This window comes from Dama dama, chromosome 23 (genome assembly GCF_033118175.1).
Source record: "Dama dama isolate Ldn47 chromosome 23, ASM3311817v1, whole genome shotgun sequence".
Taxonomy (NCBI): domain Eukaryota; kingdom Metazoa; phylum Chordata; class Mammalia; order Artiodactyla; family Cervidae; genus Dama; species Dama dama.
In genome coordinates this window covers 18,527,554-18,554,353 of record NC_083703.1, presented here as the reverse complement: position 1 = coordinate 18,554,353, position 26,800 = coordinate 18,527,554, and the positions used below count along the sequence as shown (strand labels likewise).

General features: G+C 45.0%; 1 protein-coding gene across 2 annotated transcripts in view; it reads right to left on the bottom strand.

Moving 5' to 3' along the window:
- Positions 1 to 26,800, bottom strand: part of CAMK1D (calcium/calmodulin dependent protein kinase ID) — a 395,130-nt gene that overhangs the window by 29,707 nt on the left and 338,623 nt on the right. For both annotated transcript variants that reach the window (XM_061126085.1, XM_061126083.1), the window contains exon 6: positions 6,756 to 6,831. In XM_061126085.1, the coding sequence (XP_060982068.1) occupies positions 6,756 to 6,831 (76 nt within the window). The remainder of the gene's footprint in view (positions 1 to 6,755; positions 6,832 to 26,800) is intronic.

Genomic DNA, 26,800 nt, shown 5'->3' with positions numbered 1-26,800 from the left:
TGGTATCATCTGCCTATCTGAGGTTGTTGATATTTCTCCCAGCAATCTTGATTGCAGCTTGTGATTCACCCAGCCCAGCATTTCTCATGATGTACTCTGCATCTAAGTTAAACAAGCAGGGTGACAATATATAGCCTTGACATACTCCTTTCCCAATTTGGAGCCAGTCCATTGTTCCATGTCCGGTTCTAACTGTTGCTTTTTGACCCTGCATACAGGTTTATCAGGAGACAGATAAGGTAGTCTGGAATTCCTATCTTTAAGAATTTTCCGGTTTGTTGTGATTCACACAAAGACTTTAGCATCTCAATGAAGCAGATGTTTTTCTGGAATTCTCTTGCTTTTTCTATGATCCATCAGATGTTGGCAATTTATCTCTAAACCCAGATGTACATCTAGAAGTTCTTAGTTCACATACTGCTGAAGCCCAGACTGAAGGATTTTGAGCATGTGAAATGAGCACGACTGTATGGTAGTTTGAGCATTCTCTGGCATTGCCTTTCTTTGGGACTGGGATGAAAACTGACCTTTTCTAGTCTTGTGGCCACTGCTAAGTTTTCCAAATTTGCTGACACACCAAGAATAGCACTTTAACAGCATCATCTTTTAGGATTTGAAATAGCTCAGCCGGAATTCCATCACCTCCACTAGCTTTGATTGTAGTAATCCTTCCTAAGGCCCACTTGACCTCACACTCCAGGATGTCCAGCTCTAGATGAGTGACCACACTGTCGTGGTTATCCGGGTCTTTAAAACCATTTTTTTTTTTTAATAGTTCTTCTGTATATTCTTCTTAATCTCTGCTGCTTCTGTTAGGTAGGTCCTTATTGTTTCTGTCCTTTATCGTGCCCATCCTTACATAAATGTTCCCTTGGTAACTCCAATTTTCTTGAAGAGATCTCCAGTCTTTCCCATTCTATTGCTTTCTTCTATTTCTTTGTATTCTTCATTTAAGGCCTTCTCTCCTTGCTATACTCTGGAATCTGCATTCAGTTGCGTATCTTTCCCTTTCCCCCTTGCCTTTCACTTCTCTTCTTTCCTCAGCTATTTGTAAAGCTCCTCAGATAACCACTTTGCCTTCTTGCATCTCTTTTTCTCATCAGATTGGACACCAACAAACTCATCACGGTGTCCAGCCTACTTCATCTTCACTCCTTCCCAGCAGCTTAGGCTACTCGGGCAAAGATTTTTTTCCCCAAGTCTTGATCCCCAAATGAAGATTCCTGGCAGGGAAAGGACCTACCAAAAGGGTTTTTAAAAAATGAGTCTCCTTGTTAGGAAAAAAAATATTTCTTTTGCCAAATAATGGATAACATAAATGACTGTGGCGATCCAAAAGAGAACCGATTTATTAAGGATCTGGACCGGCAAAATGAAGAATGTTTGAATGGTATGTGGAGAGGAGAAAATGGGGTGTCTGTCATAGCCACTGTTACTACAAGCTGATATCTCAGGGTGACAGTTTCATCAAGGGGCAATAATGCTGCTGCACCGCCCACCCCCCCAAATGGCAGAGGCTGACCTCTCCCATGACAGGGGACACGAACGATCAAAGGTTCTGCACAGATTCCCCCGGGAAGCACCGGCTTCTGTGTGTGCTGCCTGTCAGTCATGACCCGCTCAGCAGCCTTCCTCATCAGTCTTTAGATCAAGGATGGGATAGGAAGACCAGGCACGGTAGACCCACTGGGAGTAGCTAGAGCGTGAGGTCCATGAGTTCTAACTTCTGACACTAGTTCAGCCCAGAGCCGACCTTCTAACTGAGAATACCAACCCAGTCAGAGCCTTTCACAGGGTATTTTCTGGTCCTCAAACATGCCTCAAGCACCCCAGTTCTTGTGTCTGCATCCCTCCCCTGGTTGGGATGCTGTCCTCTGGCTTCTCTGCTTGTGTTAGTCTTTTTCAAACTTCTAGATATCCTTGGGATGATGGTCCCTCCTTCCTGAATACCCTATCCTCCTCAATGGTGGCTTTATCCCAGCAACTATGAGAGCTGGACACCAGTCTTGAGTGTCACTCAGTCTACTTAGGAAACTGCTTGTCCCACCATATACACTGTACTCTGATGAGAGGCATCTTGTCTTTGTCATCTTGATTATTTTCAGCACCTCACACAGTGCCTGGAATAGAGAATGTACTCAAGAAATGCCAGTTGTTGACACTGATAATGATGAATTTGAGACCAGTGGCTCTCCAAGCAGAGCCCTATTATGTAGTAATTTATATCTAGGATTTGGCCTTTCACTCATAATGATCTGAGCATTGTGGAAGGTATAAGTGAGATGTCCAAAGTCCATTCGTTCTCTGCTTGAGACTCTCTGAGCTCTGGAAGGTACCAAGGAAGATAAAAACCCAGGCTGCCATTTTGAAGTCTGACACAACCGTGAAATCAACCTGAGACCAATCCTTGAACCAAAGCTAATGGTGACCAGGCAACCATCAAGCTTCAGCTTATCGAGTTTATACTTAATATAAAAAGAAATATAGTATTTATTTGCTTAATGCTCTATGGGAATCCAGCCAAATATTATATTGTATACTGCACTGATAAGGAGTGGGGTGTACTAATTCTACTGCTCAGCTCATACCCAATAAACATGTCAGTATCTCTATCCCAGATTTCTGAACTCCACATGTGCTTACCGTAGCCAGTGGGTGTCTCAAAGGTGACTCAAGTTCAACATGACCAAAACGAAATTCCTAATTTCGCCTACTCCCTAAATTGTTTCTACGTCACTCTCCTAGCATCTGCCCCAAAGTTGGGTTTATCCTTGAAGGATCTCTACCCTTCATCCTTCACATCCACAGTATATCTACCATTTCACCTCCATCCCTGCCCCCATGGCAGAAGCAATCATCACCACTCATCCAGCCTAAGCCTCTGAACCATCTTTGCTCTCCACTCCTGCCATGTCTAATCCCTTGTTTGAAGAGTGGCTAGAACAATATTTGAATGAAAATCACTGCAGTATAGAGTATAGTATCTGGCTGGGTTCACGTAGAGTGCAGAGTGAATATCAGATCAGGTCACACCTCTGGTCAGCTGTTCTTTGACTTTGCACTACAACTTGGGTTAAAATCTAAGTTTTTGGGACGTCCCTGCTGGCCCAGTGGTTAAGACTCTGTGCTTCCACTGCAGAAGGCGCAAGTTTGACTCCTGGTTGGGGAATTAAGATACCACATGCCACGTAGTGGGGTCAAGAAAAAGAAAAAAAAAAAGTCAGTTTTCTTTCAGGTCTCCCCTTCCTCTGGCTCTTGCTTATATCCTGTCTTGATTCTCTAACCACGTTGGCCTTCTGATATTTTCCCACCTATGTGCCATGGCAGACACAGTGTGTTACCTACTGCAAATCCATTTCTTGCCTTCTTCCTCACTAGCAGAACTCTGATTTCACTCAAGGATACACTGCACTGTTATACAAGGGTTTGATATCGTTATTCTAAAGTGTGTGCCACGCCTGACCTAAAATGTCCATGTTTCAAGGGGATTCTGCTTTAATATTTTCACTAAGCTGAGGTCAACCAAACCATTTACTGTGGACTAAATTGTGTAACCCAAAGCCATATGTTGAAACCCTATCCCTCAACGTGATGGTATTTGGAGATAGTGCCTTTGAGAGATAATTACGTTTAGATGAGGTCATGAAGGTGGGGCCCTCCTGATGGGATTAGTGCCCTTAGAAGGAGAGATACCAGAGAGCTTTCCCTCCCTCTCTGCAAGAGGGAGAGGACACAGCAAGATGGTGGCCATCGGCACACCAAGCCAGGAAGAGGGTTCTCACCAAGAACCAAACCAGCTGGCACCTTGACCTTGGACTTCCAGCCTCCAGAACTGTGAGAAATAAATGTCAGTTGGTTATGTCACCCAGTCTGTGGTATTCTGTTAAGGCAGCGTGAGCTAAGGCACCACTGCCTGGTTTTAAACTGCTTATCCCAATAAAGCAGTACACACCTCCTCTTAGGTATTCTGATATATGGTACCCCAGTGCCAAGACTTCAGGGAAACAATTATGTACAGACACTAATGCAGACCAGAGCAATGGCTCAAGATTCAGAACAGATGTAATGAAACAAATAAGCAGAAGGCCAGATAAAGGACCAGTTTTTCACCTAGACCCATGGAAGATTTCTCTAGATGACACATGTTTTGGTGCTTTGCGGAAGAGGACTGGCTTATCGCTCATTTCTATAAGTCTTTCACAGTCAAGCTGGTCAAGGATAAGAGCTTTAGTTGAGCATTTAGGGAGCCGGGGAGATAACACAAGGCCCATGGTCAGTGTCTGCTCACCCAGGACTCTCCAATACAGTATGCAAAATTATATGGGTATGAGTTTATAGGGAAGAGGATTCACAGCTTTCATTAGATTCTCAAAAGGGTCTGGAACCCACCTCCCTCCACAAAAAGGATCACACTACTGCAGAAGATGGCCAATGTGCCTCAGAATTGAAAGCATTCTCTAGGTGCAAGGTGTTAGCTTTGTATAATAGCTCAGATGAATCTGGCCTTTACCTAAATTCCATAAGTGGAAGCCCTACACCCAAGTACATCGTAATGGATAAAATCCTCCTGTGATAAGGCCAAGAATCTACATGAGCTGTCAGCTAAATCCTCATTAAATTGAAAAAGTTGCCAGTTGAAAGAATGCTGTAGAAAGACTATTTGCTTCCCAGATAATGAGACAAAACCATTACAGGGGGGTTGTTTCCAGTTTTTCTCCCATCACAGTCTCTTGTAGCCTCTTGGGTGTGGTGGACTTTGTCAGTGAAAGAACACTCCCATCCATGAGGATGTTAAGGAGAAGAAATTCATCCGCTATCAGTTAGAGACTCACTGACCTAAACCTACCCTGAAAGTATGTTCTATTGTAAGTGTCTGAAACTATCACTACAAAAAGAAATTGTAACTTAAAAATAACTTTACAGTGAACTTAAGCAAATCAACACATAACTATAAAAAGGAGGAGAAGGGGATGACAGTGGATGAGATGGTTGTATGGCATCACCAACTCAGTGGACAAGGGTTTGGGTAAACTCTGGAAGTTGGTGATGGACAGGGAGACCTGACGTGCTGCGGTTCATGGGGTCGCAAAGAGTTGGACACGACTGAGCGACTGAACTGAACTGAAAATAAGTGCAACAGGCCTATGACCATGGCGTTTCCTGGGTCATAGAGATAAGGCACCTGAGAAGAAATGAGGAATTCCAAGGCTAAATTTTGGTTTTCATCACATTTTTCTTACTGCGATTTCTTTAATATATGATATTTGTTTGACCTTAGTTGCAGCACATGGGCTCTGCTGCAGCACACAGGCTCTCCAGTTTTGGCTGCAGGCTTAGTTATTCCGTGGCATGTGGGATCTTAGTTCCATGACCAGGGATTGAACCTGGGTCTCCTGCATTGCAGGGCAGATTCTTAACCACTGGACCACCAGGGAAGTCCCATTTACTGTGATTTCTGTTGGATTTGCCCTAATATTTTCATATTGGTTTGTATCCTCAAACCAAGGTGGTGCATCAGAAGATGCTCAACATCACGAGCTGTAAGGGAAATGCAAATCAAGCCCACAGTGAGATACTACTTCACCTTTCCACCTGTTAGGAAGGCTATTATCAAAAAATGGAAAAAAAGTGATTGCAAGGATGTAGAGAAATGGGACACCTGTGCATCCCTGCTGGGGATGTAAAATGTTGGTGTTGCTTTAGAAAACAGTGTGACAACTTCTCCAGTAGTTAAACACAGAATTACCTTGTGACTCAGCAATCTCACTTCTGAGGATACACTCAAAAGCATCGAGAGCAGGACTTAAACAGGTATTTGCACACCCGCCTTCATAACAGCATTATTCACAATAGCCAAAAGGTGGAAACAACCAAGATGGATGAATGGATAAATAAAAATGTAGTATATATGCATAATGGAATATAATTCAGCCTCAGAAAAGAATGAAGTTCTGACACATACTACAACACGGATAAACCCTGAGGACATTATGCTAAGTAAAAAAAAAGTAGACAAAAAAGGACAAACATTTTATGATCCCCCTTCCATAAGACACCTAGAGAAGCCACATTCATAGAAGCAGAAAGCAGAGTGGTGCTGCCAGGGGCTGGGGGAAATGAACGGGAGTTAATATTTAGTGGGTTTCTGTTTGGGAAGATGAAAAAGTTCTGGAGACGGATAGTGGTTATGGTGGTGCCATACTGGGAATGTCCTTGATGCCACTGAATTGTACCGTTCAGTTCAGTTGCTCAGTCATGTCCGACTCTTTGCGACCCCATGAACCGCAGCACGCCAGGCCTCCCTGTCCATCACCAACTCCCGGAGTCCACCCAAACTCATGTCCCATTGAGTTGGTGATGCCATCCAACCATCTCATCCACTGTCATCCCCTTCTCCTCCAGCCCTCAATCTTTCCCAGCATCAGGGTCTTTTCAAATGAGTTAGCTCTTCACATCAGGGGGCCAAAGTATTGGAGTTTCAGTTTCAATATCAGTCCTTCCAATGAACACCCAGGACTGATCTCCTTTAGGATGGACTGGCTGGATCTCTTTGCAGTCCAAGGGACTCTCAAGAGTCTTCTCCAACACCACAGTTCAAAAGCATCAATTCCTCGGCGCTCAGCTTTCTTTACAGCCCCATTCTCACATTCAGAAATGGTTAAAATGGTAAATTTTGTGTACAAAATAAAATGTACATTTTGTTACAACTCCTTTTAAAAAGAAAAAAAGAAGCCAAGGTGGCAAGTCACACTTACAAGATGTAGGCGATCACCCCGATGGACCAGCAGTCGACGGCTTTGCTGTAGGGCTTCTGGGCGAGGACTTCAGGAGCTGTGAAACAACAAAGGAGAGACACAGCCTGACAATTTAAATGACGAGGACATAAGGTGCTCTGGGGGTGCCTTTTTGCTTTTTTGGTCTGCTACTTGGGCTGAACTTTCGATGATTCTAGAAACTGAGAAGAAACACGCAATCTGATGTATTTGTTGACTTTTATAACTGGACAAAAAGGGAGCATTCACGTATGTGTATAACTGGAGGGTGTAAATCAATCAACACATACTGCAAGGAGATATTTTATGTCAGTGCTGTTCTAAAGCATTATAGCTCAGACCAGACAGAGAGGAGGGAATACCCAGTCTGGGGTCCAGGGTGTGACTTCACCTTAAATCAATTCAAGGAAGCATTTCTGGCCCCTGTGTAGGGTCTTTCTAGGTGCTGTGGGGAAAGGCAGGTAAAGCCCCCTCCTCCTGCCTTCATGGAGCTTATAGTCAAAGATTAGACTTAAAACATGTCTCCAGAGTCCTGCCTCAGGTCTGCTCCTAGTTCCTTCTCTAAGGTTTTGGATGGGTTATCTGTCACTTCTGCCATTTTATTTTCTCATCTGTGAAACAGGAAAAATGCTACTTAATGTCATTTCCTGGTTCTAACCCACTATTTATCAAGACTCACCCATCCAGGGCCTTGGTTTATTTTGTATTATTTCCTTTTCCTGGCCTGTGGCTACTGCCCAACGTTGAACAACCCACTGGGTGTCTGGCACTTAGCACAGTCTGCCATATGTATTTGTGCAAAGAGTAAACAAATATAGAAAAGGAAGCAAACCTTCTTCACAAGTAAAACCTCCTTTTCATGCAAACACATCTGACTGAAGTGTCTAGGATAGACTTTGCAGAAAATTTAAGAAGGTAGAGAAATAGAAATAGCTCCAGGCTACACGGTACTTGTCACAGGCTTAGCTGTGTTCTATGGGCTGGGGATGCATTAACCCCTCATAACTGTGTTGGTGGGGAAGAGCTTAGTTACCATTATCCTGCTTCCCAAGTTACAGGTAGGGGTGCATGGGGACTCAGAGAGTAGGGCACTTTTCCATAGCATCCAGGTACCAAGAGGATTCTATACCAACTTAAAGGTTAGTGTTTAGTCGCTCAGTCATGGCCAACTCTTTGCGACCCCATGGACTGTAGCCCACAGGCCCCTCTGTCCATGAAAGTCTCCAGGCAAGAATACTGGAGTGGGCTGCCATACTTGGTTTCACCTGAATGAAGCACCTCGGTCTCATCCTGGTTGTTTGTAAATGTTCTCTACTGTCCTTGCAATGACTCTGCACCTCAACAGTAAGGAAAATGAGCCTCAGACATGTGCCTTTTCTTTTTTATTTTAATTAATTAATTAATCTTTGGCTGTGCTAGGCCTTCGTTGCTGCTCAGGCCTTTCTCTAGTTGCAGGGAGTGGGGGATTCTCTCTAGTTACGGTGCAAGGGCTTCTCATTGCGGTGGCTTCTCTTGTTATGGAGCACGGGCTCCAGAGTGTGTGGGCTTCAATTAGTTGTGGCATGTGGGCTCAGTAGTGGTGGCTCATGGGCTTAGCTGCTCTGTGGCATGTGGGATCCTCCTGGACCAGGAATCAAACCCTTGTCTCCTGCACTGGCAGGCAGATTCTTGAGCACTGAGTCACCAGGAAAGCCCTGAGATGTGCCTTTTCTGATGCCAACCAGGAGATACGGCTCAGGAGATACTGAACACAATTCAATCTCACCCTGTTCCTGCCCTTTCCACTGGAACCTACTGACTGAAAGTGAGCATTTCTTCAGTCTGTAAGAAAAGCCCTTTTGCAGAAAAATTAACAGGGAAGTCCTCTTACCCTGTTGCAGATACCTTCCTGAGCAAGAGGGAAAGATGCAAATTCTTGTGGATGTTTCTGCTTATGATGGTAAGAAATACAGTCCACGGATAACTCTCAAATCTAATTTCAGGTTTCAGCCCCAATTGCTCTGATCACTTAAAAAAAATTTTTTTTTTTAACAAGAGCAAAATAAACACATTTCTACATCTTTGCTATGTTCACCTTCAACTACAAAGCTAGGGAACCCACAACCTGGAGAAGCGGCCCTTGGATAACTGGGAGCTGGCTATAGCCATCGTTCTTTTTCTCCGGAACTGCTCAGGGCCTGTTTCTCAGATGCTTCTATTACAGCAATGGATGAAAGGGAGTCATTTCCCACAGCAAACTAATTTAGGAGGTAGGCGGTCTAAGAGCTGATGTTCTAGTCTGAGAGGCCACTGGGCACAGGTGGTGGGAGGGGGCTGTTTCTGCAAGGAGCTTATTTTTGAGCCTCCAGGGCCATCCTTGTGGCCTGATGGAAAGTTCAAAAGAAGCAGAAAAGGCTCACAGGGCAATGTCTGATCCAGGTCCATGCGTGCATGCTAAGTCGCTTCAATCATGTCCGACTCTTTGTGACCCTGTAGACCGTAGCCCACCAGGCTCCTCTGTCCACCGGATTCTCCAGGCAAGAATACCGGAGTGGGTTGCCATGCTCTCCTCCAGGGGATCTTCCTGACCCAGGGATCAAACCTGTATCTCTCATGTCCCCTGCATTGGCAGGTGGGTTCTTTGCTATTAGCGCCACCTGGGAAGGCTCTGATCCAGCTCCACCACCCCACAAAGCTGACAGCAGATGTCAGGAGCACCAAGCAGGTGGGGAGAGGCCCCAGTTTCCATGCAACGTGGTCTGTTGGGCTCTTTAGGGGCACAAGAGTGGTGCCCAAACACTCCACGATACCAAAGGATGAGACCCAGTCCCAGGAAAGCACGTTGGACCCCTAGGAAGAGCTAATCCTCTCTGTTCTCTTCCTGAGCACTCCATTCTCATAGTCTTCCAGTTCTGCAAATGTGGGAGGAAGAATTCTTTAAAAAAAAAAAAAAATCCTCCTCCTCAACATCATCTGTTAGAAAACAGAAAGTACTGGCCACCATCCACTGTTCAGCAAACAAGGGAATAAAGAACACGGTTTCCCTTTTGAAATCCACATGCCTGGGGACACCTGCCCATCAAGCCCTTGGCCTGCAGTCTGGCAAATTCCGAGACTTGAAAAGCAAGTGGCTGAATTTTATGCAACTTGAGCATGAATGTTACTGGGGATGTTTAGATTCTTTGACACCACAGATGACACCTAATTTCTTAAAATATGAGATTTCTGTTTAAATAATACACTTTTGACATCAAGTAATGCTTTTTTTAAATTAAAAGACCTGCTATAGAACAACTGCAAAGATGTTAGGGAAAAGTTCTAAATGATGGGTATCCACATTGGGGGTAGAACTCTATGTACTTGTACCAAACATGTCTTGTTCTCTTTGATATTGTGTCTTATCTGGGTTATAGCAACTGCAGTAAAACATAAATACTTTTTAATCAACTGGCACCAGAACCATTTGCCCTCTGGTGAAGTTCTTCATTGCACTTGAACCAAATCCAGAGGGTGAAGCCAGAAGCGCAATGTCATGATAAAAAAGACAAAGCAAACTGATTTGGAATTAAAATTCTCACCAATTTAATATGTTTTTAAAATTGCATGATGGTACACACATGAACGGCTTAAATTCTATTTTCCCTAGAGAACCAAATTCTGTTTTCCTGGAAGCAAATGTTCTTTTGGACATGGTTTGAACAAGCCCACCTAGTTTTAAATGGCTAGCTTTTCATCTCATAGTAATTCTTGGAAAAAAAAAAATTCTCAGGCAATATTCAAAACCTTCTGGATAATTAGACATGGTGATCAAATCATGATGAACCCCTGAGGTCATGGGAGGATGTTTTTTCTCCTAGTCTCCATCTGTGTTCTGCACTTGGTGCTATAGTTCTGTCAACTGGTTTCACTCCTCTGGTTTTTGGTGCTCCTACCATTCCCCCTCCTACCATTGTGGCTCAGACAGTAAAGAATCTGCCTGAAATGCGGCAGACCCAGGTTGGATCCCTGGGTCGGGAAGATCCCCTGGAGAAAGGAATGGCAATCCACTCCGGTATTCTTGCTTAAAGAAGTCTCTATGGACAGAGGAGCCTGGCGGGCTATGGTCCATGGGGTCTGAAAGTCGGGCACGAGAACGACTACACCACTACCATTCTCCTGGTCCCTTCCCAATGTAGTGCTGGGAGAATCCCTTTTCTCTGATCTTTTTTTTTTTTTCTCTGATCTTTTGAAAGACCAGTTTTTATTCTGAGAATCAGCCAAACTCCCTCATGTTATGTTATCAAACTTGAACCATCAGTGAGAATTCACTGTAATTCTAAAAAGTCACAGCATCCAACTCACAAACGTTCAAACAACAGCTGAGGGAGACGGCGTGGAACACTGTCCACCCAGAGCATCAGGAAGCGATGAGGGTTCTCTGTGCCACTGCCATCCCATCTCATCCCCAGCACCCGCAGGAGCTGCTGATTAAGAACTTTTTCATCAAGCAGAAATCATTTTCTCTCCTAACTGTACCCAGCACGATTCACGTGGTGTGGCAGCTTGGCAATGACTCTAGCCACCCCCACACCGTCTAACTGAGGGCAGCTCTGAATTGAAATAACTTAATTGGAGCTACTGACAAAGGGAGCAGTCATGGAGAAGCACCGCAGCTTATCTGTGATGCCATCAGCCCCCAGGAGGAGCAGGAAAGGACTTGATTTCGAGGCACAGACACAGCAGAAGAGAAAGACTCAAGTGGGGGGAATTCCCTGTAAGTCCAATGGTTTGGACTCCGTGCTTCTAATGCAGTGGGTTCCATCCCTGGTCAGGGAACTAAGATTCTGCATGCCACATGGTGCAACTAAAAACAAACCAAAAAAACTAATGTTTTTGTTTTTTTTTAAAGACTCAAGTGGGGAGGGCACACATGTTCCTCCAGTGCATTTTAAGACCCGGACCTTGGGGCAGTCAGTGGTCATCAGTGGCAGTAGAGGAGTCCACCCACCCAAAGTGTTGAAGGGACAGATCCAAGATAGGCGGCAGGTCCAACCTCCTGACTGCATCTTAGGCTTGGCTGAAGTCAGTCTTTTAGAGGTGGAGAGAGCACGGGTGGGGTGTCGGCAGCCCCATCTGAGTGACTTGGGTTGAGCCTGACAGTTGGGTTCCCAGGTCCATTCATCACAGACCTGTAATCCACTAGCCTCCAGCAGGCTCCTACGGTACCTTATCCATCTCTTTATTGCTGTGTGAATCACATCGTCAGCACCAGGCTTCATGCTGCTGGAGACCACCTCTAGACTGTATTATCAGGCATAGTACATACTGCTTATGCATCAAATGGTGATACAACTGAATCCAATCCACTCAACACACACATGCCATTATTTCTACAAGAAAATGTTTCCCAGGACTTCCCTGGTGGTACAGTGGATAAGAATCCACCTGCCAATGCAGGGGACATGGGTTAGATTCCTGGTCCAGGAAGATTCCATATGCTGAGGAGCAACTAAACCAGTGCATCACAAGACACAAGAAGCCACTGCAATGAGGAGCCTGAGCACTGCAACTAAAGAAAGCCTATGTGCAGCAACAAAGGCCGAGTGCACCCAAAAAAATAAAATTCCAGAGAGATGATTTACAAACAAACTTCGCTGCCTCAAATATTTTCAGTGAGTAGCCATAGGAACCATAAAAAGAAAAAACGAAAGGGTCACAAACGAATTTTGGATTGCAAGCCACTGTCATTTGGGAAGTCCCTATATTACGTACATTGTTGCTCAGCTGCTAAGTTGAATCTGACCCTTTGTGACTCCATGGACTGCAGCACGGCAGTCTTCCCTGTCCTTCACCACCGTCTCCTGCAGTTTTCTCAAATTCATGTCCATTGAGTCAGTGATGCCATCCAACCATCTCATCCTCTGTCGTCCCCTTCTCCTGCCTTCAATCTTTCTCAGCATCAAGATCTTTTCCAGTGAATCAGCTCTTCATATCATGTGGCCAAAGTATTGGAACTTCAGCTTCAGCATAAGTCCTTCCAATGAATATTCAGTGTTGATTTCCTTTAGAATTGACTGGTTTGATCTCCTTGCAAACTAAGGCACTCTCAAGAGTCTTCTCCAGCACCACAGTTCAAAGGTATCAGTTCTTCAGGGCTCAGCATTCTTTATGGTCCAACTCTCACATTCATACATAACTACTGGAAAAACCATAGCTTTGACCAGAAGATCAACTGCTAAATACCTTTCCTTAAGCAAATTATTTCTGACATGAATTTGGGGGATAAAAGAAGCAGAATTATCCCTAATTCTCTGAAAGTGGGTGTTTGTCATTCATGCTGCTCTCCTTTTAAAAGCTTTTCTTGAAGGGATTTCAGGATTATTAATACTAGTTCTAGGGCTAAACAGCAAAAAAAAAAGTAAATGATCTCTCAGAACCTCCTTCCTGTTAGATCTTGGGGGCTATTAATTCAGATTTTTGGGGGGCTATTCCCAATAGAAACAGTATCCCATCAGTTGAATTTACACCAGTAAATAGAAGTCATCTCCATGTAAGTCACACAGCCTCGGCAGAGCCTCCCACGAGCTCCTGGAAGGATCTGTGGACAGATGTTCCGCCTTCTGAGCCCCAGGCTTACCCCACGCTCTCCAGTGAAACAGTAGGTTCCAAACTGACAATAATTGAATTTACTGTTATGAGACTCACTTACCAACCCACTGTGGAAAATTCCATTTGGTGGGAAACGTCTCCTATAAACTGAGCTGTTCTATATTGATTTAGAGCAAGGATTTTTGGTAAAGGGAAGGACTCCAGAGATTTCAAAAAGAAAAAAAAAAAAAGAATTCCAGAAACCTTTCATGTTGTTTTTAAAACAATTAAGTTGCCCATTTTCCTTACTGAACCAGAGAGAGAGAAAAAGGCCTAACCAAGTGGAATTGGAAATGCGGACAGTGGCTTGTGGGGGCGGGGGCCACAGTCATCAATCCTCAGGCTCTAATAAAACAGAAAAGGAATTTTCCCTTTTCCTGCATCCAAGGATGTGTTGTGAACAGCCTCTGCAGAGAGAGGGGAGACTGAGATCTCACCATGCTACCACGTTCATGTTCAAGGTGATTTTTTTTCCTCCATGGATGTCTGAGGACCATTCCTCTCCATACCTCAAAGATGACCACTTCTTGGGAAGAAGAGGGGCACTGGCAGGAGGGGGCAGCCCAAGGTGGCAGGAGCAGCCCTCAGTGCTGGAAAAGAAGAGCCAGCGGTCCAGAACCACAGTGGTGGGGTTTCTCCTTATTCAATCGCTTAACGGGTTGCGTCCCATTAAGGCACTGGCTCTGTAGGTGACCACAGCATAGCTGGCCCCAGCCCCCAGGGCACACCTGTTCTCTGGGTCATTGAGGGTACACGCAAGCCTCAGCCACCTTCCTAAGGACGATGATTGTACTCAGACAAGATCATGGCAGGATGGGCGAGGTGGTGTTGATTTTTTAATTTAACTCATTTGAAATCCAGCTCTGAAGATACTGAACTTACTCTAAAGTGAAAGTGTTAGTTGCTCAGTCCTGTCAGACTCTTTTGTGACCCCATGGACTGCAGCCTGCCAGATTCTTCTGTCCAAGGGATTCTCCAGGCAAGAATACTGGAGTGGGTTGCCATTTCCCTTCTCCAGGGGATCTTCCTGACCGGAGATTGAACCCAGGCCTCCTGCATTGCAGGCAGATTCTTTATTGTCTGAGCCACGAGGGAAGCCTTAAAAATATTCAAGGAAAAACATAAATTACCTCCCATAGTCAAATGAAAAATAAGGTGAAGATAGATAGTGAAAGATACAACCAGGGAAAGAAAGTGCTGTGGCCAGTGGTGCTGTAAGAATATGCCTTCATGTTGTACTCTAAGAAAAAAGTAATAGGTGCAGAGATAAAAGAGTAGGAGAGGTCTGAAGGATGTGGAATGGTTGCCAGGATTTAGGTTCTTGTAACAAAAAATGACTTTAGTTGTCTGGATATAAGAAGTTTTAAACTGCTGGGTACATTGGCTTTTCAGTGAAAGAAACCTAGGCTCTACCATTTACTGCATGTGTGGACATGGGTAAGTCCCTTAATCTTTCTCAGCCTCCATTTTGCTTATCTGTAAAATGGGAACATCAATAGAACCCAAATTTGAGGACGGTTATGAGACTTAAAGGAAATAAGCAGCACATAACTTATGGGTACAGTTAGTATAGTTATAGTTATAGTTATATAGTTAGTAGTTATTATGTAAGAAGAGAAGTTGGTAAGATCAAGGGAGCAAAAAGAATGTAAGCTTTATCACTTTCTAGAATTAAGGCTGGATAGATTCCTGATATCATGAAGTACTTTCCTTTGATTCTAGCTTAACACAATGGAAATGATTCATAAAGGAAGAGTTCCACCCTTTTGATGAAAACCCTCAAAAGTCAGGACTGAGCCAGGCTGACATGTGACTGGAAGGGCAGGTTGGGAGAGCTTGAGTCTTAGAGCTGGCAGGAGCCAGGTGGTTCCTTTGTTCATCTAGTTATGGATCCCTGGGGTCACTTCATCACCAGCACGTTTACATCATCCCTTCTTGGTCCAGACACCAGCCCAGGCCCAGTAACAGGAGCAGCCTGTTCATCATGGCTGACTGACAGCGCTGTGAGCACGAGGCCCATTTGTCCTGGTGTCAGAGATCCATGCGATGGCCAGGGACTCTGGCTGTGTGTGGCACCTTCATGGCCCTGCGTCTGAGGGAAGGACAGACTGAGCTCCTCCCACATTTTCTCCCCCGGCCCCCTCCTCCCCTACACGTCCCCCTCCTACCTCCAGGCCAGGAGTCATCAAGATTTCTGTCTCCATTGCCCTGAGCTCTCCTCATCCTTTAAGCAGTGACAAGGGTGCAAAGCCCAGTTCTAACCAGTTCTTGCTTTCATGGGCCTCAGTTATAATTCTTTTTTAAAGAAGGTTGAAAATTATTCTGGAAGACTGGTTACAAAAATGCATATATCCTAATTTTTTCCCCTAAGTTTTCCTTTATTGAAATATAGTTGATTTATAATGTCATGTCAGTTTCTGGTGTATGGCAAAATGATTCAGTTATATGTATATGTGTGTGTGTGTGCATTATTTTTCATATTCTTTTCCATTATGGTTTCTTATAGGATATTGAATACAGTCCCCTGTGCTGTACAGTAGGATCTTGTCGTGTATCTATTTTATATATAGTCTGGATCTGATAATCCCAAACTGATAATTAATCCCTCCCCCACAGCTTCCTCCTTGGTAACCATGTTTGTTTTCTACATCAGTGAGTCTGTTTTGTAAGTCACTTCATTTGTGTCATATTTTAGACTCCACACCTAAGTGATAGCATACGGTGGCATTTATCTTTTTCTGATTTACTTCACTTAGTATGATAAGCTCTAGATCCATCCATCCATGCTGTTGCAGATGGCATCATTTCATTCTTTTTTATGGCTGAGTAATATTCCATTGTGTGTGTGTATACATATATATGTATGTACACACCACATCTTCTTTATTTATTCATCTGTTGATGGACATTGAGGTTACTCCCCATCTTGTTATTGTAAATGGTGCTACTCTGAACACTGGGGTGCACTGCTTCATCCCCTGGAGTGTATTAAACGGCCACTTCCGAGATAGAGCTGATGAGACCCTCGAGCAGCAGCACCTCTACTTGTCTTTGAAAATGAGCTTCTGTTTTTGAAAATGAACTTGAAACATCCAACCTACTATGTAGCCTATGACATCAGCAGACAGACAGGCAGGCAGATGGGCAGCCTGCCAGTCTATGGCTTAGTCTAAGGTTCATCTGGCCCTCCCTGTGGTTGACCTTGCTGAAGTCCCATACATAAAGTGGCACAGTATTTGCATATTATTTACAACATCCTCCTGCATACTTCAAATCATCTCTAGATGACCTGTAAAACCTTATACAATGTTAAGGCTGTATAAATCATTGCTGATAAGCAGCAAATTCAAGTTTCGCTTTTTTGGAGCTTTTTCACAATTAAAAAATATTTTCGATTTGCATTTGGTTGAATCTGAGAATTTGGAATCTGTGGATCCAGATGGCCAACTGTATGTTATGGATGTGTGTCCCAAGACACTTGAACCAAGTCTTCCTGTCACTGAGGAATCTCCACAGGTGGTGAGAAGGGTCACAGCAACTCTGCTGGTAGATAAATGGATAGAGCCTTAAACCAAATTGCAATATAGTTCCAAAGGGTTAGTGACATTTGTATGTCATCGAGGTGGCAAGAAGGACTTCACTGAAACAGTGGGCGATACTAACCACTATATATAAAATAGGCAACCAACAAGGACCTACTGTATAGCACAGGGAACTCAGCTCAATATCTTCTAATAACCTATAAGGGGAAAGAATCTGAATAAAAATAGAAATTAATACATAAATATAGATGGGCTTCCCTGGTAACACAGGGGTACAGATTTTGCCTGCAATGCAGGAGACCCAGGTTCAATCCCTGGATCAGGAAGATCTCCTGGAGGAGGGCATGACAACCTACTCTACTACTCTTGCCTGGAGAATCTCACGCATAGAGGAGCCTGGCAGGCGGCGGTCCACACGGTCCCACAGAGTCGGATGTGACTGAAGTGACTAAGCAGCAGCACAGGCAGATATAGATGGGCTTTCCCGGGTGGTGCTGGTGGTAAAGAGTCTGCCTGCCAATGCAGGAGACACAAAAGACGAGAGTTCGATCCCTGGGTGGGGAAGATCCCCTGGAGAAGGAAATGGCAACCCACTCCAGTATTCTTGCCTGGAGAATCCCATGGACAGAGGAGCCTGGCAGGCTACAGTCCATGGGGTCGCAAAGAGTTGGACATGACTGAATCGACTTAGCATGCACGCATACATAGATACGTATAACTGAATCACTTTGCTATACACCTGAAACTAACACATCGTAAATAAAAACATAGTGGGAGATAAAGAGGACATTTCTTCCCAGCAGTGACCCGTTCAGAGACAGTAAATAAAATTCTAAAGATCAAGGAAATTAAGATTCAGGTGTATATATCAGAGGAGAATCCAGCCTCGGAGAGAGCTGATTACAAAGAGGAGGCGATATTGAACGAGTTTACTCAGATCTGCTTCTTGCCAGTAGAATTTTCAGCAGGAGGGGTATTCAAAAAGGAAAAAAACCCTCAGTGAGGGGCTTTACTGTGAGTATAATGTTGCTTCACCTAGATTCAGAGTATTGCAATCTGGATTGTTGGCAAACAAAAACACAGCTGAAATACAGGATCCTTCCTTGCTGGTGGTTTGTCTTCAGCCCGAAGTTGCAGAAGTCAGGAGGAGCAGAAGGTTCTCGGGACAGCTTGTTCTCATTGTGCTTGTTATAGGTTCCTTAGCTCTTTCTCATCCTCTTTTCGAGTCGTAATTCACTAAAAATGCATCACAGACAAGCAGCTCACTTGGATTTTCCTAGTCGCTTCTTGAATTTTACCACAGGCATGAAGAGTCCCCATTAAAGCGCCATCCTGGTTTCTCATTACCAGTCTGACTGGAGCTGGGTTACTATTCAAATGCTCCTGAAGCCAAAATGTGGCTGGTGGGAGTCAGGGAAGGAACGGGAAGGGAGTGGAAAACGGGGAGGGTGGCTGGTATCTGGTGTTTTCAAATGTGGGAGAGACCTGGAACTCAGTGCAACAGAGGAAGAAAAATGTTCTGAGTAAGGCATTTCAGAGCCGTGTGGCATGGATAGCCTCGTAACGTGTTCCCTGCAGGTGGTCCCCAGATTCTGCCTCTGCCCTAAAGGGGTTTGTAAACACAGCCAGATGGCTCCTTTGCACTGAAGCCCTCCTCACTTCTGAAATCTGATGAGCTATACTTCAACATGAAGAAGACTGTTACACTCATTCCAATGTTTTGGTCTATAATCATTCAAAGAAAAAAAAAAGAGTAAGTTCCAAAACGTGGCAGAGCTTCTTTCCACTCTATCACCGCAAAATGGTATCAGTTCAGAAACCATGAAATTCCATCCCAGGATTCAAGTATTGAGAGAGGAGCTGTGAAGGAATTCCAGAAGGATGGAGACTGCTTCACAGACAGTTTTAAAAGAGATTTAGTGGGGGCGGGGACTCTTCCAGGGCAGGGCTGCGTTCTCTTTGCTTGTGTTCTGCTCATGACCTTTTGCCCTCACCCATATTCACTGTCAAGGCTAAAAGTCTTGCCCTAAAACTCTCCCCACGTGCAGGGTTCGGGGTGGTTCTCTCTGATAAGTGGGGTCTGGGTGCAGCGCCCAGGGTGATGAAACAGTTGCTATTGGTTGTCACTGAGCAGCTGCTGAGAGAGAAGGAAAGAGGAGGTTCCTATTTGGACCTTCCCCTCAGTCATCTATGGGACAATTTGTCAGTAACAGAAAATCCTGTTTCAACGCTAACAGTCTGAGAGGGTGAGAGCAACGATGTAATGCTCAGAGACGTGTACTAAAATTTAAGTGAACAACAAATAAAACCCCACCTCTCTGGGAGAAAATGACCACACAGAAGAGAGAAGATGAAAGCACCAGGAACAGAGGATCCATGAGGAAAGATAAAAGGAACCAAGGGACTTAGCTTGCTTAAGAGATGGATGATGTCAACGTAATTGAGTGTTTTTCTTGTCTGTTCTGAATGAAGATGGGGAAAAAAACGACGGTCAAATTTCCTTGACACACATATTTATACTCTTAAAGGATACTAAGCCAGATGTCTGTAGAACCAGAAAAACAGTCATAGAGGTCAATCTTTAAGCATCTTTTGACAGGAAAAAGCTCCTAATAGGAAAGAGTTCTCTGAAGGTGGCCTTTCTGTCTTGCCTCATCACTAACCTTAAACCAGGCGCGCCCATGCTCTATTTATCTCTGGCCCTGGCACACCTTCCTAATCTTTTGTTCACACAATCCTTTGCCTACCTTGTTGGTCCTTTCACAGATCAAAGAAGCAGAAATGAAGAATAAGGAACTGACAGGACCAGATCTCTTCCCTAGCTTCTCTTCAGCAATCTTGCAAACAAACTGCATGAACAAGATAACATCTGAATAAAGACCAGGAGGAGTCGACCAGCTGGCACACAAGTGTGTATGCAGTGAGGGAGGGTGATGACTGACCCCTGCCTCAGTGATTCATGAGATGACTTCCCTGTTTCCCTGAAAAGCTTTCATGGCAGAGCAGAATCTTGGGAGGTGGTTTTGTGGGGACACTGAGTCCACCATCTCCCCAGACTGCTGATGTTCTGATAAGAGGTATCTTTCCTTTCTATCAATATGAGTATTGTTTTTGTAAGTGGAGAGCAGTGGGACCTGATTTGATAATCAGTTCAGCAGGCTTATTTTACAAACAAGAAACTGAGAACCCAAGAGTTTAAGGGATGGCTCAGGCCTTCCTTACAAGTAATCAGTGGCAGAGAGAGAATCTCACATTCAAGACCCCCTGTTGTGATGGCCACCAACTACAGGCTGGGCAGCCTTGAGAGTCTTCATCCCAAAATGAAACCCTGGTTCCTGGAATCCCTGGTTTCCAAGATCTCATCCAAACCCCAAGCTCCTTATCAAGTTTTTACAATGCAATGATCTCATGAATTAAAAAAATTTCTCTAACAGTGAAAAAATATGCCAAGAACGCTGACCAACTGTTCTCCATTTCCATTTAGAGAAGAACACACGAAACTTGTCTAAATGATTTCAGACATGTTAAGCCAGGGATAGACCAAAGCATTCAGCAACGTCTCTGCAAGCAACTAAGTTATGAGAAGAGACTGGAATGCCTCCTTCTTCACAGTTTAAGTAACGTCACAATAAGGCACCTTCTAAAGGACCAAGATACAGTTCTTATAAACACAATGACAGCTCAGACAGAAAGGCTTCTCTCCTTATTTCTGAGGAACATCCAACAATGAAAAAGTGGTTCCTGGTATGCATTCCAAATGGAAGACTGCAAAGTGAGGGATCATCACTCAAAACGCTCGATGGAAAAATAAAGTCTCATGGAGTTCAAAGGCAAACATCAGAGAGCACCACCGAGCACCACCCCTGCCATTCCGCCCTTTTCAAAATGAAGCTTGCAATCTCTGAAAAAGAAAGACTGTTCTCTGGAAGAATCAGTAACAGCACAGGCTTGCCCTCTGGTGAGGCACTTCGTCACTTAATCCAGAGACCAAGGTTCAAAGTTCTTTTAAAAGAACTTAATTTTCCCATAGAATTTGAGAAATCACACCAGTGTGCAAATAGTAATTATCTAGAAATCAAACATAGGCTTTCCCCTAACAAACAGAAGTACATTTGTCATCTCTAGTCCCTTGTCAATTACATGACTGATATGAACGCTTTCCATGACTTATTGTTTCTGTTTAGTGATTCAGGAGAGCTCGTTGGTATTTTAATTAATGCAGCAGAGCAAGTCGCATAAGTAATGTTACAAACTTTTCAGCTCTGACTTTTATTTCTTATTGGCGGTGCCAAGGGGAATGTTACATTTGGCTCAATTCAATGGATTCTAAATCCAGGTCAGCACTGTACTGACGGTCACCTTGTTACCCTGAGGAGCTGATCGCCACCAGATAGCCTGATGTTTCTCCTAAATTCTCTCCAAGGACTTAGTAATGCACGTCCACCCTCCAAGCCAAGTGAGTCTGCTCATCCCCCCAGACGCTGTGTACCTGAAGTCATTCACAACCCTGGACCTTTGTTCTCCTGCTTGCCTGCATCCATCACTCCCTTCATCTTGGCCCAGCTTCTACCCTGCCTTCAAATCCTGCCTCCCCGATGAGTCTTCTCCCTTGTTCTAGCCCTCACCCATCGCCCTCTCACCTATACTATGAGGCTGCTCCTGAAATGTAGTTACTAGATAGTGCAAACGTGATCCCTTCTATGGGTCCATGCTGCCCACTGGCCATCATGTACTGGAGAAGCCCCAGGTGTTGACAGAGCCCTGGGGGCTGCCTGCAGTAGGAACGCAATACACCAAAACACCAATATGGAGATGCTGCAATCCTGTCATCAGTGACCGGACACCCAGCCCAGGCCCAGGTTCCTTATACAGGCTGTGTAAGGACCTCATGGCTTCCCTGGTAACTCAGCGGTACAGAATCTGCCTGCCAATGCAGGAGACTCGGGTTCCACCCCGGGTCAGGAAGATCCTCTGCAGAAGGAAAGGGCTACCCACTCCACTATTTTTTGCCTGGAAAACCCTATGGACAGAAGAGCCAGGCAGGGTCCATGGGGTCGCAAAGAGTCAGAGGCGACTTAGCAACTGAACAACAACAAGCACCCTTAGCAGCTGCTAAGGGTCAAGGGTGAAGTTCAAAGGGCTCAGAGTCCTTTGCTTTCTCCCAAGGTACCATGTGTATTGGGATATGTGAGATAAACACCTATTTTTCCAATATTACTTCATTATTAGAGAACTTATTTAAATTGAAGTAATGATGTTGGTAAAACTATCCAGCTGCAGATTCATTTAGGTGATAACTGACTCAACAACAAAACAACCGCACCTGCCAACTGAAACCAGCACGACTGGGAAGGGTTCTGCACTAAAGCTGACAGCCATCCTCTGCGCCTGGCTTGGGCCTGGGTGGGGATTCAGGACCCCCAGGATGGGCAGCAGGAGATCGGTACTCTCTTCCTTCTCTCCTGGAAATGCCCAAGGGCCCTGCCCTGTTCAAATCAAAAAATGGCTGGGTGAAAAGGAGGCCATGGCTACAGCCTCCATGTCCAAGGTCCCAAATAGTGTCCCCATCAGACTGCTGGGGAGAGGGGACAGGTAGATTGTCCCTTCCCAGGATTGACGGCACTCTTCTCTCCAGCATTACTCTGACTACCAGGTTCCCACAAAAATACCTGATACTCAATGGATCCACAATTCAAGCTCCCCCAAACAGTGGTCCCCACTCCTCATCTTCATCTCACCTGAATTAACAGCCACCACGGACACAGCTGTGTCCTCCCTGAAGCACTCCCCTGCTCCCCTGCTTCTCTTCCCACTTCACCCCCGTCCCTTCCCTGTCTGTCCAAGTCCCTAGGACTCAACCCTGGGACCTTTCTCTCCTCCTTCTACACCTGCTTGCCCTGCTCGCCCCCCACCCGCCCCTTGCAGATTCCACTCAGGTTCATGGCTTTAAAATGCATCAGAGGGAACTTCCCTGGAGGTCTGGTGAGCTGTCACTGCAGGGGGTGCTGGCTCAATATCTGGTTGGGGAACTAAGATCCCGCATGAGGTACAGCACAACCAACCCCCCTCAAAACAAACAAATAGACTGCATCAGAAGCTACCAGTTCCCAAATAACGTCCATCCCCACTACTTATGGTTTCCGTATCTGTGAATTTGCCTACTTGCTAGGCAAAATCCATTTGCAGCCCCCAAATCAATACCTGGGATGCTTTTGTGTTCATCTGTAGGCCTGCCCAGAGTGGCCAGAACCTGGAGTTGCCGGTGGCGCTTGCTCCCAGCCGGGGGCACACGCAGCAACGCTCTGTCCTCTTGTTTCATCTCTCACACTGTCAGCAGTATGGTTTTCATGGTCCAATTACTGCAAATTTTTTTTCCTCATTTTTATGTTTTTTGTTGACTTCGCTATTAAAAATGGCCCCCAGGTGTCAGGGCCAAAATGCTGTCCAGGGATCCCAAGCCCAAGAAGACTGGGTGTGCCTTAGGGAGAAAGCGTGTATTCGGTAAACTTCATTTAGGCATGAGTTACAGTGCTGTTGGCCTGAATTCAACCTTAATGAATCAATAATAATATTAAATAAAGTGTCACTGAACAGAGATACAGGGATTTCCCTGGTGGCTCAGATGGTAAAGTATCTGCCTGCCATGAGGGAGACCCACGTTCAATCCCTGGGTCGGGAAGATCCCTTGGAGTTTATCACAAGGGATAAACTGTCTATCACAGTTTATCACAGCATCTGTTTACAACAACAAATAGAGTGATAAAAATCACAAATGCACAACTAACTACAGTTCTGTACTTACACTGTTAGCCACATTTAACATCCTTCTGAGGGAGCAGGACTGACCTTACACACAAGTCCCTTTCTCTCATAAAACTGAATGAGAAAACAAAACCAGCATCTATTAAACCAGTGGTCACATAGTAAAAACTACATTGTTGTCCATTTATTTAAAAAGCAAAGTCACTAGGATGGTATACAAGTGATAACCAGTGCCTTTGTGATGGATGGTGAACACTTTTTCTTTAAGGTTGAGAATTATCTCCACTCTCTCTACACAACCAGAGATACTTCCTCTTCTTTCCTGCTCTCACTCACACACACACACACACACACACACACACACACAGACATTTCCTGTTCTCTTTCCTGCTTTATTTTTCTGCACAGCACGCATAACCATCTAAGATATTAATTAATTCATCTATTAGCCTATAGTCTGTCTCTATCTCAAACATAAGTACCATGAGGTTGAGCATTTTTATATTTCTGTTTTCTTTCTACTGATACATCCCTAGTGCCTAGAACAGAAGGTAGGCACTAAATAAATAATCCTAGAATGATGCATAATGTGGCACTTACCATACATTATTCAATTCACCTGTTAGCCCTCTGTCTCTCCCAAGACTGTGAACATTTTGAGATCAGAGACTCTGTCTACCTAAGCCATATTTGTATTCCTAACACCACACTACTGTGCGTGACACATAACAGGAATTCAATAACTGCTCCCTGAGTGAATAGTAGGGGAACAGAGAAAAAAAATCACTAATGTGCATAAGCTTAGGTGTTTATTCAACAAGCCTCTGTGCAAAGACCAGAAAGCACAGCCCCTGCTCTACTGGAGCAGGGGAGAGACACGAATAGAGATGGACTCAGATGCAACGTGATCAGGGCCATGATGAGAAAAGGAAAAGAACTAAGACGACAGAGGAGACGATGGGTGTTGGGATAGCAATCAAAAGAGGGTTATGTAACCTGGGCTTTGATGGTCAGATAGGAGCATGCCACACAGACTGTGGGGGAGAAACAGCCTGAGCTCCGCTGCTCCCTGCCCAAGCCATGTCTACAGAGACTCAAGCTCCCAGTGTTGCCCCTTCTTTGCTCGAAGAGGTCTCTCAGCAGTCTTGGTGCTTAATAAATATGAACAAGCAGAAATGCTCCATTCCCACAGTCCTCCTCTCTCTCCTCACTCAAAGCAAACCTGTATCTGCTGACAGAATTCCTTGATGGCCCCACTCGCCACCACGTAGGATGAAAAGAGCAAAGGCCACATCCAGATGTCAGCCCCAGTTCCCAGCCCCGTCAGCATCTGACCTCTAAACAGAGCCAGACCACTCGGATGGCAGCCACTTAGAAACCCAAAGAGACTGCCGTTCCACCAGCTCTGCCAAATGCAAAAAAGCAGAAATCGATTTAGAAAGTGCTAGAGCTTTCCAACATCGGAGCCAAATATGAGAACGATGTGACCCATATGTAAATATGCACATTCTGTGTCAGGACATCTGAACCCACTGTCCCGAAGGGGAGCTGGGCAGCTACAGCATCCCCAGTGGGACACAGCAAGGCCATTCTGGCCAGGAGACTGGACCCCGTGACCTCACAGGCCTGTCCATCTTCTGATGCCTATGGTTCACCACAGTTGGAGCAGGCTTTTTCCCTCCCTGTCTTTTAAGAGAAATGAGAACAGCCTGTCTCATTCATTGTTACTTGCTTGGTGGCTTGGACTGAACTGGAGAAATTCTACACACACACATAACACACACACACTGCACACTCACACATCACACACCCACATTTCCACCCATGGCACCACCCCCAGGCATACATGTGTGTCTCCCCACGCATCTCACACCACAGCCACCATTCTGAGTTCTCCTGGTGGGGTCCAGGCTCTTCCTGAAACCATCATTTTTCTATCCTAGAAGAGGGACAACTTACCCTCCCATGCACCTCCATAAGATGTACTGCCTCCTCAAACATGATCAGAACATTCTCCCTTCTCTATCCAGTGCAAATACACAACCCAGGGACAAAACCCAGGGACAGTCAAGATCTAAGAGGTGCTGAGCACGTCTTTTGCTCCCCTCCGACATTTACACCATCGTGATCTTCTCCCAAATCTGTGGCTTCTTTCTATTCCCCTCATTTTTTTCTCTATTTCCCTCAAGTCTGTTTTTTTCTCCCCAAGTTCCTTTAAGAGTGCACCGGTTGTGACATGAACAGGGATGACTTAACGCCCATTTTCACGCAAGCACCTGAAGGGCCCTGAAGTGCCTCCAAGGTCATTTGGAGTTTTCCACAATGCTCGGGGCCCCACACTCGCTCTATATGAGGCCTGCTTCCCTCATATAAGGGAAGGTCACATGACACTGGTCATATAACTTCACCTCTTCTCCTTAAGGGCAGGTTTACTGTTATCACTAGGAAAAGTCATCATGGTTTGTATGATGAGAATTCAGCCTTGGTCTCTGGTTCCCAAAAGTCTTTACCAATTTCCGTTTCTCCGGCTCTTAGACCTTCCTGGCTTGTACTCTCTCCGCAGCACCAGCTGATGCCTCCACTCTGAACGCTCTGTCTCCTAACCTTCCCGTGGCTGGGGCTGCTTCTCGTCACGAAGCCCAATGCCCAGGTCTCCCCTTGTCCCCTGAGCCATCCCAACTCTTCCTCACACTTGTCACTCTGTCCCATACTCCGTTCTATCTTCTTCATACCATGCAAGGTCTGAAACGCCTCTGTTCACCTGTTTCTTTGCTGTCTGTCCTTCCCAACTAAAACGTCAGCTCCATGAGGGCAGATGCCCCATCTCATTCACAGTCTTCACCCCAGTGCCTAGGACAGCATCGAGCACATAGCAGGCACCTGAGTATACATTTGCTGGAAGAATGAATACAGTCCTGTAAATGAAGTCTAACTTCATACACAGCTCCAATGGCCTTTCTCCAGGCCCCCAGAAGATGGAAAAGGATTCTCTGTATTTGAGTGCTCAGATCTGCCACAACCTTTTCTGCATTCTGCTGTGTTTGGGACAAAGGACTTGGGGTTCTGATTGTAGGAAAAATTTTTAATTCTTGGCTTCTCCAGGACAGGCCAGGATTA